This window comes from Rhinolophus sinicus, chromosome 1 (assembly GCF_057876585.1).
Source record: "Rhinolophus sinicus isolate RSI-liver-muscle chromosome 1, RSI-T2T, whole genome shotgun sequence".
In the NCBI taxonomy this organism is placed as follows: domain Eukaryota; kingdom Metazoa; phylum Chordata; class Mammalia; order Chiroptera; family Rhinolophidae; genus Rhinolophus; species Rhinolophus sinicus.
The window spans coordinates 43241258-43261287 of record NC_142501.1 but is presented as its reverse complement, the minus strand read 5'-3'; the positions used below and the strand labels follow the sequence as shown (position 1 = coordinate 43261287).

Genomic DNA, 20030 nt, shown 5'->3' with positions numbered 1-20030 from the left:
ATCAGGGATTTTTGTTTTGTTTGTTTTATAATTGTTTATGAGCCTATTCACAACCAAGAAAAGCTGTTATCATCACTATTACTTTGTTTCATTTAATTATTAATAATGAGGACATTTTTATACCCAGAGACAAATTACTTAAAGATCACAATAAGAATATAACCTCAATAAAATACGTTTAAGAGTAAGATGAGGCAATAAAGAAAAATTTTACGTGCTTAAGGGTAGAATCTGGAATAACTGTACCAACCATTCAATAACAAATATATAGATAGATAGATACTGTTATCAATGTATTATTCATTTGAATTACGTCAAATAAGAGCCTGTTCAAATACCCTCTTGGTCATGAAAGCCCTAGGGGGAAAGAGATCTCTACTCTAAACCAACATGCCTTCTTTGGGGCATGGCGCTTATCATATGGCACTTTTCAATAAATATTTTGTCTCCACAGCTACACTGTAATCTCCTTAGAAAGAGGAAATATTTTGTATGCACGTAGGTGCCTCTCATGGTGCTTCACTATGCTTCTTCATTCTAATGTTTTCAACAGAAGTCTGCTCTGCAATAAGCATTTGCTAAATAAACTGTTGTGAATGAAAAAGTAAACTATAAAAAGTAATATGATGGAGACAGCTAATTAGCTCAGTTGGTTAGTTCTCAGTGCTCTTAACAACAAGGTTGCCAGTTCGATCCCCACATGGGCCACTGTGAGCTGTGCCCTCCACAACTAGATTAAAACAACTACTTGACTTGGAGAGGATGGGTCCTGGAAAAACACACTTAAAAAAAGAAAAAAAAATGTGTATATATATATATATATATATATATATATATATATATATATATAGATAAAGTCATTATATTAAATACTAATATAAGCTGTGTTTAGTTTTAAATTTATTTGCATTTATATTAAACTTATATTTTAAAAACTAAAAGATTGAGATCATGCACCATTATCATTTTCATATGTTTCTATCCTTCCCCGACAACCTTCTTCACATAATTTCAATGCAATGGCTTGTCTGGCGCACGTTAGGATAACAGTTTTGGATATAGGTTTGGCTGATGTAACAGAGACCTAAATAAGAGTAACTTAGTTGAGATAGAAGTTTGTTTCTCTCTCATGTAACAGTATGGAGATAGACAGTCAGACTAATAGATATCTCTGCTCCATGATGTCTCAGAATAAGATAGAAGGTCCCAGGCTCCTTCTATCTTATTGCGTTGCCTCCTATTCTGGTCCACAGGGTCTAAGGCGGCTTGCCATCTTGATCATGTTCCAAGCAGTGGGGCAAAGTAAGGGGCACACCCTCTCCCTTTAAGGACATGTCTCAAAGGTTGCCCATATCACTTCTCCTCATATCCCACTGGCCAATACTAGTCATAGGACACTTTGTTGCAAGGGAGGTGAAGAATATATTCTTCACTCTGGATAGCCTAGTGCATAGTTTAAAATTAGGTAATACGTGGGTGGGAGAAGGGAAGAATGGATACTGATGGACAACGAGCACTCGTTTCTATACAGCGTTAATAGAATTTCACAGGTCCATGATAGAATCATTCAAGAGTCAAATTATGGAATTCGCTTGGGATAACAGAGTGTTACGTCATGGTTTCTTCCAGGCCTGCTTATATACTATAAAGGTCATCTTCCTCCTTACCTTCTCATTGTCTTTCCCTGGACAACTCAACACATCTGGTTACCAACCTTTCCTAGTATTTCAACCAATCCCCTGACTGCCTCCAGATTGTGAGATAGCTTACACTGGTAGACATTAATTTAGTTTGCACTGTAGACCTTTTATTCTTTAATCCTTGTTAAACTGATGGGACCAGGTAAATTTTCCTGTCCCTGTATTTATTAATACCAGGGCCAGGCATGAAAAAGGTGGCTGCTTACAGGAAATACTTGCTCCTGGAAGATGAGACCCAACTAAAACTGTTTCCCCAAGACTCATGTCAAGACCCTCACTTTGTTGTACTTCCCAACTCAGAACTATTATGTCATAAACTCAGTCTATCCAAACGTGTTTCCCACCATGCAAAACCCAGTCCAGATCCTAAAATCCTATGAACACCCTTTCTTATATCTCCCATTTTGAGACAATACTAAGGATCTGTCAAGGTGGTATTTTACACAAGAGGCCTAATAAACAGCTGTGCTTCATCAATGGATTTTTCTGGTGGTCTGTTTGGGGAACTGACAGTTGACTTGACCTCTCTTATCACTGCTATTTCTTCCTGCACTTCTTTCAGATACTCTTGTTTTAAAAAGCATAAGGGTGTAAAATGCATTTATAAGGTTGGACATGATTTTATTTTGGACACAGAACCAAATCAGCACATAGAGGGAAGTGGCTAAAGTTTTCAGGCAACTCTTTGATATTCTAATATATTTCATATTTAGGATCACATTGGTTTTATTAATTATAAACCAATAATTGGTTTTATTAATTATAATAATTTTAATTTTTAGCTTCCTTTCTAAGTTGAAGATCAAATGTAAGAGAAACTTAAAAGAAAACAACAATTTATTCATTAATTCACAAGTATTTATTTAATGCCTTCTGTGGGCCAGGCTCTCTTCTAGGTGCTATATCATAGTGGAGGGAGATGGAAAATAAATAAACCAATACACAGAAACTATAAAAGAAGTAGGAAGTGCTATTTAAATAATTATTTAGAAATTAATCAATAAATAGCTAATAATAAATGAAATTTCAGAAGGAAAGAATCTTCTAGTTCTTTGAGCTAAGCATTTTACAATGCTAGTAGCTTTGCTATTTAGAGAAACATCAAACCAGACTGGAGGAGTACATTTGGTGTAAGGAGCTTCAGTACAAAGCAACATCCAGACCAGTTTTGAGGTTGAAAGCCAGCCATCATCATCTGTTTGAAACAATCTATGGTATTTGTACATAAAATATTATATTGAATACTTCATTAATCAGAAAAGAATTTATGATGGATGCTAACTCCTGTAAATAAAGGCCAACGGTAGGGGTAAAAAAAAACAACAAATCAGCATTTTCTTAATTGTGAGACTCTTGACACTACAATGCACCCATTTGTCAGGGAGTAAGCCAGAATGGCCCTTTGTATGGAAAATGATTTCAAATTAATTAACTAGACACTTAACTGGGAAAATTACCATATTGCATCCAGAAAATAAAATTAAAGAGATGTATACATTTTCCTGTTTGTTTGGCTCTTTTTCAAATTTCTGAGTTAGGCATTTGCTTCCCATGTTTTAATTACTGTGGGAAGGGCATGGGTAAACTGTAAACAACCATCAGCCAGACTGATGGTACAAACTCCCACAGAAACAGCATTTGGATTAATGAATGCTAACAGGGTACATTGGCAGTCTGTCAAGAATACCTAATACTGGCCTAAATTAACCTCCTGAGTAAATTGGTCTACCACATGCAGTGATGGGAGACTCTACAGTGAGGCTGTCTGGTTACACTCCTGTTTGTGCAGAGAGCAGTGAGGATTTTCAGGAATTGGGAGTAATGACCACTTCAGATAATTGCACTTCAAGTAAATTTGCTTCAAGTCCTCTACATTCCTCATCAGTAACCAAAATAACAAACCACAGAAAAATATCCTTAGTTTAAGAAGTTTCTGGGAAACATTTTTTTTAAAAGTATTTTTCTAATTTTCTACACTGTGAGCTCACAACGCATCAAATCAAAAGCTTGAATGCCAATGGTACTGAGAGCCCTCAGCACACAGTGAATCAGCGCTTAACGGGGAGGGAAGGAGGTAAAAACACATGGCGATATCCTGGTAAACCTCTTAATGGACTGAAACCACCCCCTGCACTCCTTCGAAGACAACTTGTTCCCCTTACACGCCAAAGATGAGGGCAAGCGGCAGTGATCAGAAATCAGATTTCAATTGTATCAATACCTGGATTTTTTTTTCTTCTGGATGTTTTCCTTTCCTCTCTTCCCCCTTATATCTATCAAAACCAATGATACTTTTGTATAGAGATACCAACTTGGGAAGGGAGCAGAAGCATACATAGAGGCTGGTTTCTAAGTTTACTGAGGCCAAGTATCCTACCCTATGAGTATAGTGTGTTGAGAGGTTATAACAACGTTTAGACCAGAATAGAGGTTGTGGTTGAGGAAGCACCTTGAAAAGACTTCGAACATCCAAATCAGCTTTGCTAACTACTTGGTAGAATTGTATTCAAAAATTCATCTAAAATTACAGATTCAAGAATGCTATAACTAATAATTATAACAAACCACAATGCAAACCAATCAGGAAAATTAAGCAATTAAACTAAGCCTCACTAACAAAAACAAGAAAAACCTTTAAATGTACACATCATTTTAGTCAGGTTACAGCTGAAGAAAGAAATCAGGCATTTTCTTTTTCTTATAATTTTGCTCTTATTGATTTATATTTCAAAATTGCTTTCCATGCAGGATATAAAAGCAATTCTCAGAGAGAGAAAGAGAGAGAGAGAGAGAGAGAGAGAAAGAGAGAGAGAGAGAGAGAGAGAGAGAGAGAAGTGATTGCAAGGAGACCCTAATCTTGTAGTACAAAACAAGCTTATAAATCCAGGCATTTCATAAGTTATCAGGTTGATTACAAAACATTTGACCTATTTCGAAATAAATTAACACAGGGCTAAAGTATAAACTAAAATTCTTCTTAGCCAATGAAGCTTTATTGTAAATTATACTACTTCTAGGTTTGCCTTCTAAATCTTAGCTGAAATAGGAGGGGTGGGAAATTCCAGCACACAAATATTATAGAGAGATTAAGGCAAATTTTGACATTTTTTCCTGAGAAGAGAAGATTTAACCTTAGTGTTCAGAAGATGTGGTCCACCTGGAGTATAACGAAAAACTTCTCAAACCTTACCTGGTTCTGCTTTAACGTAGATACAAGTTTCTGCAACGTGATATTTTCTTCTTCCAGCTCTGTATAGTCCTGAAGGAGACGGGCTTCTCGGAATTTATATTCTCGTATTTCATCCTTCATCCGTATTCTCTGGAGCTCCACCATCTCATTGTTCTGTGACAATAAAATCAACAGTCAATACAAAACCGTCATTTAGTTATTTTTTAATTAATTTTTTTTAAAGGAGGGCGCAGCTCACAGTGGCCCATGCAGGGATTGAGCCGGCAACCTTGGTGTCATCAGCACCACGCTCTAACCAACTGAGCTAACAGGCCACCCCAATACAGAACTTTCTTGTTCTAGGTTTTATGAAGTGAAGATTAAAGTCTGGGTAGTAAAAAATACAGTGAAGGACACTTAATGATGGGGATATGTTTGGGACACTTGATGCGTTCTGAGAAATGTATCATTAGGCGATCTCATCATTGAGAGAACATCATAAAGTGCACTTACACAAACCTAGACGGAATAGCCTCCTACACACCTAGGCTAGATGGTACAGCCTATTCCTCCTAGGCTGCAAGCCTGTACAGCATGTGACTGTACAAAACAAAATAAGACTAAATCAAGCACATGAGAAAATGATACAATCAAGAGACACAGTAAACGTAAGATGAATGAGGCTGCTGCTGGCTTAACATAGCATGCTGTGTTACAGCAAACTTTTCTTAAAAGTAGAAAGAATACACTCTAAAGTAACAATAAAAGTGTAGTAAATGCATAAACTAGTAACATACTCATTTATTATCAAGTATTACGTACTGTACATAATTGGATGTGCTACATTTCATATAACGGAAGTACAGTAGGTTTATTTACACCAGCATTACCGCAAACACATGAGTAACGTGTGGTCCTACTGCATTAGGAGAACTATGACATCACTAGGACATCAGAGATGATAGGAATTTTTCAGCTCGATTATAATCTTATGGGACCACCATTGTACATGCGGTCCATCGTTGACAGAAATGTCATTATGAAGAAAAGACTGCACCATAATTTTGAAGCAATGATATTTCAAAATACCTGCAAAAACTGTGATGTGGTAAGAAAATACTGATCACAAAGTAACAGGTGCTGCTAATACTACCGAGGTTTGTTGTCTACATTCAAATGGGGAAAAAAGGTGAAATTTCAGTCTGAGTTTAGTGAAAATAGAGATGTAGTCATTTTTCCCATCCAAGTATACAGACCTCCTGAATTCTATCCGTAGACTCCCAGGACCCAGGTTAGGAAACTCTTCTGATTCTACTTGTCCCTTAGGCCTCAGTTCAACTGTCATCTCCTCAGAGAGGTCTTCCCCCAACAGCTACTAATATAAGGCAGCTTCCTTTGCCCTTCACTCTCCACCCCTCTGTATGCTTTATAGATCAGCATCTAGCATAGAGTAGGTACTCAAATAATTGTTGAAGGAATAGCACTACTCATTACTTGACATTGACATTGGTTATTTACTTATCTTTTATACTTTTTTACATCTATTAAATTTTCTTTTTCATCTGAATATAATGAACATTTTCTGTATTGTTCATTGATATATCCCTAATTCCTGGCACATTTTAGGCCCTTATAACCATGGAATGAATAACAAAACAATAATACAAATAGTTAAACACAAATTTTAAGAAGAATACTATTGCATGGATGGTGGCTTTTTGGCTTGCATTGTTTTGGAGTGGGGAACAAAAGGAGAATAACACACTTTGAAAAAAAATATGCCTAATCTGTGAAATACCTAGACATCATAATTCTTCTTCACTACACAGTCCAGTGACTTGGAGGCAGAAACATTACTTCATTTCCTGCTTCTTGGACAATACTTTAAACATACGTGCTCAAAAAAGTAAAAAATAAAACACAGTAGAGTTTGGCTATAAAGTGAAATTACAATATTTCATTAAATTCTTTTATTTTGTACAAACATGAAACCATGATATTTTTTACTTCTTGAAAGATCTACTATTATATTAACTGAGTGATATATATGTATATATATTTAGTTGTCCTTATTTATATGTATAAATATATGATAAAGCCTGATAAATTGGATCCCAGTAACATATATATAAATTATAAAGAAAATGTTAAGATACAAGAGATTCTGTAAAATGTATATACATTGTAAAACACGTAATAACCAGAAGCCTAGCTCATCTACATTGAGAGTTAACCATATAATCTTATACAGTATATAGTAAGACAGTAAATAAGATAAATTTTAAGACCATGGCAAAGCTAATGAGAATCACTAACACCTCGTAGAAAAACTAATGAAAACTCCCGATGCTAATTAAGGAGAAGCCTGGCTGGGAAACTGGTTAAGTTGAAAGACTTGCTAACAATAAAACAGACATGACCCAGAGGAAGAAAACTGGTCTATTCATTTTGCTAGAAATCCTTGTTTTAAATTGCCAAAGATTAAATTCTATGGGCAATATTCTTTGCTTCCACAATAAAACTAAAAGATTTCTGCTGTTGTTTTTTGCACCACTCATCATGCATTTATCTTCTAGATTTGTTTTCTTCCTGGGGTAAGATGGTGCTGAGCTCTACTAAAAACTTCCATCAAGAATAATGAGAGTGAGAAAAATAAAGCATGAGAGAAAGGGGAGAAAACAGTGCAAACAGAGACCACCTTTGACTTTTACCTCCAGAGACCTGAGCCCCAGCTTCTCCTCAGGGGACAGGGGATTAACCTGAAATGTGTGGGATAAATTATCTTCATGATATGCACAGCACCTGAGTATAGCAGCATTCTTCAAATTTTATTTTAATTAGCACTAACAGGATTTCTTCCTGTATGAATACTAATGTCCCTCTACCACTGTCAAGGAGAAAACATAAACATGAACACTTTCTAACACACAGAGTAATATATAAAAAATAATGCCTTCCAGTTATAGGGCTCTTAGTCCTTTATAAATTATATTAATTTTTGCATTAGATCTTAATAATAGCTTGTGTGAGGTAGGTGACAGACCCTCCAGTTTATTCATCTGTAAAATGTGGATCTTAATACTTAATATTATATAGTCATTGTGAGGATTTAATGATAAAACATGGGGAAATGAGAAGGGATGCCAGACACACATAATTTATCCTAACGCAACAGAACAAGTGCTGTTAAAAAGGCTCATCCAAAAGGCTGAGGAATCGATACTCCTGGTGAATCAGGGAGAGCTTTATAAAGGATGTTACATTTGAGCAGAACCTTGAAGGACGAATAGAGTTAACTAAATGGATCAAGAGGAGGACAAGACGCTCCAGCCAGAGGGCAACTGCTGAACAAAAGCAGAGTCATATTTGTGTTGAGGGCAATGCTAAAATACCCAGAGTAACACACTCATAACATAGTAACATGCTCATTTATTATAAAGTAGTATGTACTTCAGCTAACCACAAAGCTGGAGCACAGACAGAGGGAGAGAAGAAGAGAGAAGTTCAGAAAAATCTAGAAAATTGCTCACTTTCAGCTTACGTCTAAGGTTGGTGTTACTTCATACAATAAATGTTAAATTACAGACTAGTGTTGTTAACCCGTGAAGACAGTGGAAAGAACCAAACTGTTTTCAATGCTTAGAACCTTTAAAGTTCTTAACTCAGCTGTAGTTGAGCGGTCTGATGTGGTTGTAACAAAGTGACTTGAGACAGAATTTTGCAGGAAATTCTGTGAAAGAAAGGAATTAGGGGAACCAGAAAAGTCTTTTAAGCAAAGCAGCCATGTGATCAGAAGTATGCTTTGGCAAGTGACTGTTCAGAGCAGGCGGGGGGACTACAAGAAAGCCACAGGGAACAAGCCAAGCAGACGCTCCAAGGGCCAAAAGCTAAAGAAGGTGATGAGGAATGTTGAGGACTTGGTCGCGGATTAATGTGATAATAAAGGAAAACAGAAAGGAGAAAAAGAGTAGAGTAAAAAAACAATGGCCTAAATAAGAATAAAAGTACCTGAACAGATTTGTAAGGAAAAAACAATTTACAACGAAGTGAAAGTGAGAGTTGATTAGGTGTCTTACAAACAATTATAAGGAGTATTAATTTCGATAGTCAAACTAGGAATTTCTGGATCTGTGAGCGGATAAAGGAAGACAACTAGCTGCTCTTTGCCAAGTGAAGGATGTTGGAGAGGTGAAAGGACCGGGAAGGAGGTACTGGCTTTCTCACTTCCTTCCCACAGAGTTGCCACTGTCAGAGAGTTCTGGCAGTTCAAGACCATAACATTTAGGTTCATTTATTTGGCCCAAAATTAACTCTCCTCTTGTTGAAGAGAGGAGTGGACAATAATTCTCCTCACCCCCACCCCTTACCAGGAATTCTCTGCACTGGGGCTAAGAATATTTGACCTTCTGTGGTTAAACAACCTGATGGACAAAGAGATATTCTTCCAAAACCACAATAAGGCAAGACCCAGTGCTCTATCAGGCAGTACTACGGGCGTCACAAGTCTTTAGGAGAACTATCAATGAAGAAAGCCAGCTATCCCGAGCACCACAGAGTCAGGCTCTCCAAAGGCAATCCAGACGTAATACCTGGGGAAATGGATAGGAAAAATAAATAGGGCAAGTTCAAAGTGTGGCTTAAAACACACATGCTGCACAAGAAAAAGGAAACATAAAGAGATTTTCTATGGCTGGCAAAGAGTAACAAAGGAGGAGAGAATTATGACTTCAGGACAGCATTTTCCATAGGGAGAGCTGCAGTAGGCTCGTTCTGCGCAGGGTTACTAAGAGTCACTCAAGCATAAGTTTGGGAAATATTAGGTTAAATAAAGTTATACACTTTTTTGTTGTTATTGTTCTCAGAGCCCTTAATACTAGTGCCCACTGAGACTATGAAAGAGCAAGACATGGTATTGTGTGGTATGCATGTGGTATGCAGGTATTGACATGGTATGCAGTGTGTGCTCCATTTATTTGACCACAAGACTTGCCTTTTTAAAGGAGCCTTTGAACAGACCAAATTCCACAGACCAAATTCCTGGAAAATGTTACTCTGAGACAATAGAAAATGACAGTATCCGTACAGCTGGGTGGGGTAAACCACTAACCTTCTTACAGCCCAAAGCCCAACTCCGTATGGTTTCCAACTGCTGAGGGCTGAATGGACCATCAGATTTAAATAATGACATAAAATTAAAGCAGAGGAGTGGATAGATATTTTAAAAGGGTGAGTCAAGATGATCAGGTCATGATTTGCAATGCGTGAGTAATAAAGTTATAATGAAACCCAAATTCTGTAATTCCCACTCTGAGGTATACGCAAATCTTGCTCTGAAGAAAGTAGCATCATGAAGGGTTAACTATCCTAGACTGAATTTGAAGCAATACAGGCGTCTTTCCCATGGGATATCTGCCTCCATTAGAAGTCAAGGAATAGCCCATTTCACAAGCAGTTCACATTTCAATGCCTCATTTCAAACACTTATCATAAGCAAAATCTTAACAGCCACACAAAAAATCTGCCCTTTTATTGTAAACATTAAAAATAAATGGCACAAAATAAATAATATATGACTAATTTTCTTATACCCTGATTTATATTTTTTCCTTCTTTTACACATATAAAAGGACATTAAAAAAATACAGATATTATTCTAAGTAAAAGAAAAAATACACACCATATGAGATATAGATAACGTATTACAGAATTGTACACCTGAAATCTATGTAACTTTACTAATTATTGTCGCCCTAATAAACTTTAATTTAAAGAAAAAAAGCGCTTAATAAACATTTACATTGCATCTTAGTTGGGTGGAACGTGTTTTTACAGGAAAGCTTTCTGTGTAAAATTTTTTTAAATTAACTTTCTAAGATATAATTCACATACCTATAGTTCATCCATTAAAGGGTACAAAACTCAATGGTTTTTAATAGCCACAGAGTTGTGACCATCAGCATAATTAATTTCAGAACATCTTTATCACCTCGAAAGTAAATTTTGTACCTTTTAGCTATTGTCCTCCTCCCCATCCCCCTACCCCCCCACCCCGCCCTAGTCAGCCACTAATCTACTTTCTACTTGCCTATGTTGGACATTTCACATAAATGGAATCATATAATATGTGGTCTTTTGAGGCTGTAATATTTTATACAGTTTGGTTACTGCTGATAAAATATCTTTGTTTTTCGAAGTCTATGGACAGCTTTACTGCAGCATGAAATATATTTCACACTATATCAGCAAAGTATTGCATTGTGCTGGCATTCATCCAGCATATATCAGATCCAGTAATCGCGATATTATGTTTCACAAGGTAGCATGATCATTTACAGTTCACTCAATGGGCCGTGAGTCATATTTTATCAATAAAAATGTGACTTTATGACCTGGGTATTGTAACCTGAATACACTGATTTGTTTTGGAGTGAGCTTTTGCAGACAAAAAAATACTGGAATGTTTCTTTTTTCTATCATCAACCTTGAAGTCAGGAAACCAAGATCATTTCCCAAAATAGCCTAGTTACTTCTTGCTTGATTTTTAAACTTGCTTCATTTCTTTTTTTAATTTCTCTCTTTTTAGATTGAAGATGCAAAATACCATAATGAATGACAGCTTTCTTTTCTCACTGTACCTCCGTATAACTATGAATATATATGCTGCCCTGATTACTGTAATAATTTATTAAATGGAAAAGGGAAATTTAAGTAACACACTAAATAGATGTGAAATCTAGATTGTGCAATAAACATGAAGGCTGGGTTCACAAATTTTCCAGAAATTGTTTGATCACTTGCAAATATCCTTTCACTTCAGCTTCACAGACTTTACTATGACCTTGCTGCAAAGAATGATCTAACTCAAGAGATAAATAGCATCAATAGTCTCAAAATCATTGATTATGGTAGGCAATAAAATTCTAAAAGCTCCTGTCACTAGGATAACACCCTATATATAGATTTTTATTGAGAAGAGACACCATAAATGGAAAAAAGTGAACAAAAAATGGAATTAATGATATGCATTAAAGTGATTTTTTTTTTAATGGAAGTAAACATTGAAATAAAGAAAAAAGTAGAGGGATGAGAAAGGAGAGGGGACTGAAGATAAAAAGCAAGATGAGTATCATCGGGATAAAAAAGTTGAACAGAAAGGGGAGTATTAATATAATTTATAACTTGATTTAAAAGGCACAAGTTAACCCCTCAAGAGACTGAAGGTTATTAGAGACACTATTTTTGTTTATTCTTTAGGTATGTGTGTATAGCAGAGGTTGATTGATTGGTCATTCATCCATATATTTCCTGAAGCTTTTACAGGATATCTGGCCGGTCTGAACTAGCTGTTTATTTTTGTTGCTATAAAACACTTGTATTATTCAGGAAATAAAGCTTAGTACAAACAGTGGTAGTAAAGGAGAAAGCTTAAAGTAGTAGTGAATATAATTACTCAAATGAAGTCTTCAATATATGGAAGAGTATCAAAAAATAATACCTTCAGAGAGGCAACTGGTTTATAAAGAGGTGGGTGATAGAGTAAAAATAGTTTTGGACATGTACCTGAATTCAAATACTGGCTTATACCAAAAAAATTTCTGGGACTTTCAGTTTTCTTACATCTAAAAGCAGAAAAGTAACTTTTCTGCTCAACTCCAGAGTTGTCAGAAATAAATGAGAAAGTATTTGTAAACTGTAATGAGCTATCATACATCTTTGTTAATAGGTCGTTTTTAAAAAGTCAGTTAAGTTTTGTAGGACTGTGTTGGAGATCCTTTAGAGAATGTTCTTTATCATTAACCATTTGAAGATTCTTTGAAAAAGCCATTCAATACATAGATATGATTCTAACTTATCTCGTGAACAATTTAAGATGAGGAAATACTAATGCCAGACCCAGAAATTATAAAAATATATACAGTGAGTAAAAATCTCACTCCCATCTTGCCTCACATCACCCTAGTTTCCACCCCCAACCCCCAACCCATTTTTCTTAGTATCTTATGTATACTTCCAGATTCCTTTGTATCTTGCACACTTGTATTTTGAACACTCATTGCCTATTAAATAAGTTTTATAGGTAAAAGCTCTTATTGTTGAAGCAAAGCAATACCTATTACCCTAATTGTTACAGTTTCCAGAATCATTTCCCTATGAAGGCTTTTAATATTCTGGGACTGTGAGTACATAGGCTAACTCATATAGGAATCTAGTTGTGTATGTGCTTATTAAAATATGTTACAAACTCTGAAGTATGGATGTGTCTTAAATTAAGTGGCATTCCAATTTTCAACAATTATATTAAAAGTCTGAGAAATTCATAGATGTATCTTTCAAGTAATTATTAAAGGTAATCAATTTTTTACTTCTTATAGTCCACATTAAAGTTTCCAAAAGAACTCCCCTTACTAAGATCTTCCTGGTATCAGCGTTTCCTTTTGCTTTGAAAGAAGTAGGAACTGAACTTTGGAATCACCTAAAGAAAGGAATTTTGGGTTGAAAGGAGTGGAAAATTAGGGGAAGGCCTAGGAGTGAAATTTAAAAGTTACAAGATCCAGGTGAGAGGGAAATAGTATTAGCAAAGGATATGGACTATTGGGTAAGGTTCGGGTAACTTGCAGTTTTATGCTCATCTCCAGGGACCCTGGACATCTGTGACCAATCTTGGGCCAGGACAAGAATGGAATGGACTAACTAGTGACTTATGTGCTGTTTAAAGGCTGAAACTCCCTTGACACACTCTACTAGTTTGTCTATATTATTTATAGAAAATGTATAGGTTGAGGTACTTGGCTTCACAGATTATATTGTCCACTTTCAGCTATATGAGCAGAGGGTATAAAAGACTTTTTTTTGTAAACTTGAGACTTGGCTTCCCTGAAAATAGGCATCTTGTGTGTATCTGAACACACATCATATCCAGTGAGATTAAGAAAAGGCTCTAGAGCAGCATCAGGAAGACTAAGACCTTTGTCTCTCTGCCTGTGTTTTCTCTCTCCTGCAGTACCACATCCTTTAGTTTATCAAAGCTGAGGGGGAGCAGAATATGCCACCCCGGAATGTGCCCTTTTGGCATGTCGATTATTTCAAGCTGAAGACAATCAGGGCCCAGCAGACTCAGGAAGAGTCCCCCTTAACTGCCTAAAATAATTTAGGTAGGAGAACTGTACCAGGATGAGAGCTATTACCAGAGAATTTTTATATCAGAAAGACTTATCTGTGTGACATGGCAAACATCTGTTTACCAAACACTTGTTCTTCTCCACTTCATGTGAATTGCCTTCTTCGCTTTGAAGTCCCAGACCCCTAGCCTCTCATTCTTAGCTCAGGATGGTACATCAGCCTCAATTACTAACTTCCAGGGAGTCTTGTATTTTTATGGGGCTGCCATATGTATGAAATTTGTCTTCCTGTTAATCTGCCTTATGTCAATTTAATTATTAGATCAGCCTAGAATCTAGAAGGAAAGAAGGAAAGTTTTCTGCCCCTATACAGTCTTACATGACCATACACTTTGGAATCTTGTTGAGTCCCTTCAATGATCTGACCCTGTGTAATTGCAACTTCAGTAAAAGCAAACAAAAATTGAGACTAGGGAAGTGGAGTACAATCATTATGAATTCCAGAAACCATCCAGTAAGACACTACACAGAAGAGACGGTACAGCCTTACATATGTATGTATATATAAATATATTCAATAACATTTTTCCTTCTTGGCAGGTCAAGGTAAATAGATTCTAAGTCTCTGGTTTTCTCTTTCTTTTATATGAAAACAACTACTTCATTGCCATTACTTATTTTACAATCACTCAAAGTGATCTTTTTCAATCAATGACAGTGCTATTGAAGTTGGAAACCTTGATTATTTAATGTTTTAATAAAAGTCATTTTAACCACATGCATATGACTTATCAGACACAGGAAAGAACATTCTCAACAAGAGAACGTTATGACTCAACCATATATTAACTATTATGTATTAGCAGTTGGTATTAAACATATGGTGTAAGTAGTTAAATAAAAAAGAACTTGTACAATATATTTTATTACAATAATGAGTAAACTGAGGCCAAGAGAGATGAAAGAAATTGGCGTAGTTCACAGAGGTAGGAAATGACAGCTCTAAGTTTTGTGATAACATTATTGAGATGATAATCTGGGGATCCAGTCCCCCAGATCCCTAAGTCTGAGCTACTATCATTAGGACACCCTGACTTAGAAACTCAGGCAGAAAGCCAAAGAAACAGACTGAAAGGAAAAATACATGTGAGGAGAAAATGAAGATAATTCCTCATTTTCTGAGGCTCCAAAAAATGGAGGAGGCAGGGAGTAGTACTATGAAAACAGAGAACTAAGGGGTCACAGCCTAAAGCTCTGAGTACAGTTTTTTGGGCTCAAAGGAAGGACACTAATTCAGAGGGAAAATGGAGTATTGGGAGATGAGACCGTGCTTTAACCCCACAGAGTACTCAGAGTTCCACATAGGAACTCAAAGGATGGCTCCCTTCCCCCAGCCCTGGGAAAGGATTGTGGAAAGCGTGAGTGAGTGTCTTCTTTTGGCACCTGATGGTGAGGGGCTCATACAGTCAGAGTGGCACTGTGAGAGCGCAGGATGGCTTCCGGCTGGTAAGCGACTGGTGTCTGTGTTGTTCCCGAAGACCCCACTGACCACACTTCACACATAGGGTCCCTCTCAGTTTGCAGAGAATAGGAGTTTTTGTACTAAACAAAGTCTAATAAGAAGGCCTTTCATAGACACACAAAGACCAATGATGTATTTTTCCCTGCCCTGAATTTCAATTAGTATCTTAGGCAACAAAATGACTATTTGTGAAGTGTCTACATGTAGTCTGTGGGCCAAGGCCAAAGAAATATTATAAAATGTATATTAAGAATCACTACTAGACAAATGAATTCTCAGTGTGCGTGTGTGTGTGGGGGGGGATTTTTCATAAGAGTGTTTTGCTGCAGTTTCATATTTTTAATTATCTTGTCATAGTTATGCCTAAAAATGCCTGAAAATTATCTTTCTGTTTTACCTGTTTAACATTCAGTGAGTTAAATAGTGAGAGACAATTTGTTCCCATCCACCATTTAATTCATCAAAATATATGTGAGATATCTTTGATTCTTTGGTTGTACCTCACTTATTTAATTTCACTTCTCTCAAACTTGTATACTTTCAGTAACGCTCACATTCTCCAGAAACAACTAGACTGACAGATTTTTGAAATATGAATTTTTCAGTAAGCCAGAACTGTTTTTTGTAAAGAAGCATCCATAACACAAATATATTATCAGTTACATTCAGATACTTAAGATACATATTATTTTATTACTATTATTTTATTTCCATCCATATATTAAAATGTTTTATTCATCACTATTTTGATCTCTTTCATTAATGAATTGAGGATATAAATCTGAATAATGATATTTTAGATTACAATTGTAAATTAACAAATGACTGGCTTAAAAGAGTTAATTTTAAGTAAACATAAAATTAAATAATATTTTTTAAAAATCAAAGCGAACACTTTTAGTATATATTCCTAGTACGTTACTGACCAGTGTCTCAGCCATAAGAATTACGGTAATATCAGAAGTCAAGTTCAAAGTGTCACAAACCCAGATAATTTAAAATTTCATCTATAAAACTGTTAGAAATACTAATGATGCACTAAACATTTACCTATCATTGATAAACTATTTCTCTATCATTTTTTAATTTCTGGATAAAATCAATTTAGAAAGCTCTAAGTTTAGACTAATAAAAATGCTTTTTTGAATATGGAGAATGACCTGTTAAATTACATCTTATAGTTAGTTCCTATATAGTACCTTGGTCTGAAGAGGAATATGCTCTAAGTTTTCACAGTCTAAGAAAATACTTTACATTAAAAATAAAATCTCCTACTCCCACAGTCTGGGAGGACAGCATTCATATTTATTATATTCCTTTTAAAGAAATCATAGCAACATTTACTTTAAGTCCAAAATATTATGTATTCATAAACCTATTTCCAATATTGCATTTTAAATAAATTTGCTTTTCTAATATGATGCTCAATATTAATATATACTACTATTTAAATCTAATAACATATTAATTCTAGGGGAAAAGGAGTAAATAATGACCACTAAAAGTTGTGAACATACTATTGATCACAGGGGTTCTCAAAGTGTGGTCTTGGAACCAGCAGCATCAACAGCACATGGAAACTTGTTAACAATGCAAATTCTCAAGCCCCACCCCAGACCTACTGAATCAGGAACTCCAGCAGTCTGTTTTAACAAGCTCTTCTGATGCACACTAAATTTGACAACCATTCGTCCAAATAAGAAAATTCAACTTATAACAGTGTAAGTTCATCCAGAAAATAGTTGTTCATAGTCAGTTGGTCGTTTAGCTATTCAATGGCATCAACTGTCCAGCAATCACAAATAAGTAAGTGGGACAGACAAACAATGGAACAAAATAGCGAGCACAGAAACACTAACATTTGTATTAAAACTTAATAAACAACAGAGCTATAATTGTAGATTAGTGAGGAACAGATAGGCTAGAAGAAAATATATGAGAATCTATTTATCACTCTGCGGTAGAATTTCTCAAATAAGAAACCAAAGTGGCTTACCGTAGAGGAAAAGATTGATACGTTTAACTACATTAAAATTCAATACTTCTGTTCATCCAAATATCATTAACAATAAAGCAAATGAAAAAGTAAGCCTCTAACTAGGAATAGATATTTCTCACATGTATTGACAAAGACTTGTATTTAGTAGTTATTCATTCCACAATTATTCACTGAGTGTTTATTATGTGCCAGGCACTATTCTAAGTGCCAGGGATATCGTAAACAATAACAAACAAAGGAGATCCCTGCTCTCTTAACTTACATCCCTGCATACAATAGACTTAATAAGTAAATTATATTTAAATTATAGGTAAATTATATACCTTATGTATCTATACAGAGACCCAGAGGGACAAAGTTGGGAAGATTGGGGACAAGGAGGTCTGGAGAAGAGGTGTATGGATGCTTTCATGGCAGTGATCATGGAGTAGGAAGGTCTTTGTATTGAATATTAATACTTTTCAGAGAACATCTACCCAGGAAGAGACACTAAACAATCAGGTAAACAGAATGACTTAGACAGTTGACACCTGCCAGCCTCTGTCACCAACCACTATTGTACTGACACAATGGAACCATGCAGGTGGCTAGGGGGCTCCTGTCTGAACATAATAGGATTCAAGTCTCAAGGCCGGGATTCTTGGGTCAAAGCTCTAATTTCCACAAAGCGATTGAGGTATTATTCATTAACTTCTTGCTTATTCTAAATTCTATCTTATTTGTCCTTATCTTGGATTTTGGACCGCTGAGGGTCCCAAAATATCTTTTAGGTGATGTGGTTCAATTGCTGTTCTGGCAGGTGACATGAAGGAGCTCTGAAGAGTCGGGTCCTAGTTAACGAAGAAATGAATTTTTAGAATGTGGCCCTATTATCATCACACTCGATAGTCACTATGCTGAAAAGAAAATCATCTGTTATAAAATTGACAATTACCAGTAAAATTATAAATCTTTGAAAAATATTTCAGGAGTGTTTCTCAGACAAGAAAATCCTCCAGTAGATACTATGTACTTCTTTGATGAAATGACTCCCTTCCCTGTGTCCCCACCACCACTGCAGGGTTCTATTAAAATAAATTGTTTAGGTATACACAGATAGAATTATAGGACTATGACCTTGGAGGGGAAATGGCTGATTAAACAGAAATAACCTAAATAGAAATAGTCTCTGTGCTTAGATGAGGAAATCTGTATATATCATCGTTAAAAGTTTAAACCAATTTGTGAAAAGCAATGGAAGATTCTAATAGGCTATGGCTATAAGAATGGATGCACAACAACATGGAGAGAGATGACACACTTATTCACTATCCTCCTAACAAGCTATGAGGTATGTTTGGGGGCAGGTAACAAATGTACACTCTCTATACTTCAGAATGCCATTCTCCATTCTAATTCACTTGAGCAGGAAGGGATGATGGAAGAGTCTGTTCCTGAAGCAAAGTGCTGTCCAAGACTGAAAATCTGCCAAGCAGAGCCTCTTCCAAATTGAGTCACAGCAATGTAATTCAGTCAACAACAGAACCAACTACATGAACCTAAATGTCTTCGTTTATAGTTACCTTATTTTTTTCTCTTAACCAAGACAGTTGCATGAGAACTTCTGCTTTTAGCCATGATCAAGTAACAAAGAAAGGACTTAAACTTTCATGGTAAACAATTAGAAAACTGGCCAAAGTATATGAAACAGCTGTTTTCAGACATTAAACAACAAGCCTGTAGGTCTGTGAACTCTAGAAGGGAAACAGAAGAGCTTAGTGCTATGAACACACCAACTTTCTGCCTGGAGGCAATTCATGGGCTGCAGGTGAGGGGAGGGAAACCCAGAGGCCCAGCTGAGGTGAGGAGATGGAGTGCAGAGCTCAGGAAGTGGAAGTGGCTGGAAGTTGCAGGGTAGAATTCTGGAAAAGAGAGAGCTACATAGAAAAAGACCTCCAGAAATCTGCATAAGTGTTTCCTTGAGTCCTTCCTGTATACGAGGCTGTACATGCCTATTCTATGAAACACATCATGCAAAACCCTGGAATCACAAAGAAATAATGGACAAGGGCACTTCCAGGGCTAACACATAATGAAGAATTTCACATTGGTGATGACTTATTTCCTTTTCTCCTCTTGATTATATCTACCAGTCTTTCACAATTTTACAATTCTTTTTAATTTCTGAATAAATTTTTTACTATAACAAAAATTAGAACTTTATCAATTCTGTATGTATTTGATTTTTTATGGAGAAGGTATTGTAGACATATAACCATTCACTCCTTTTATTAGTTCAACAAATATTCATTGAATTTCATACAAGATGTAAGAAATTGTGTAGGTTCTGTGAAAGACGACGTCAAGAGAATGAGAAGACAAGCCACAGTCTGGGAGAACAAAAGACACAGCTGATAAAGAACTCAACTCATTCCCATAATTATTTCTGGGAGTTTCCCCTAGCTGTCCTTACAGGCTCAGAAACATGTCCTGTCAAGGAATTAGCCATTTCCTTCCTCTCCTGCTCTGGCCCCTTCTGGCA

General features: G+C 36.0%; 1 protein-coding gene across 7 annotated transcripts in view; it reads right to left on the bottom strand.

Moving 5' to 3' along the window:
- BICD1 (BICD cargo adaptor 1) overlaps positions 1-20030 on the bottom strand; it is a 180560-nt gene that overhangs the window by 51672 nt on the left and 108858 nt on the right. For all 7 annotated transcript variants that reach the window (XM_074325843.2, XM_088798762.1, XM_019736733.3 and 4 more), the window contains exon 3: positions 4891-5043. In XM_074325843.2, the coding sequence (XP_074181944.2) occupies positions 4891-5043 (153 nt within the window). The remainder of the gene's footprint in view (positions 1-4890; positions 5044-20030) is intronic.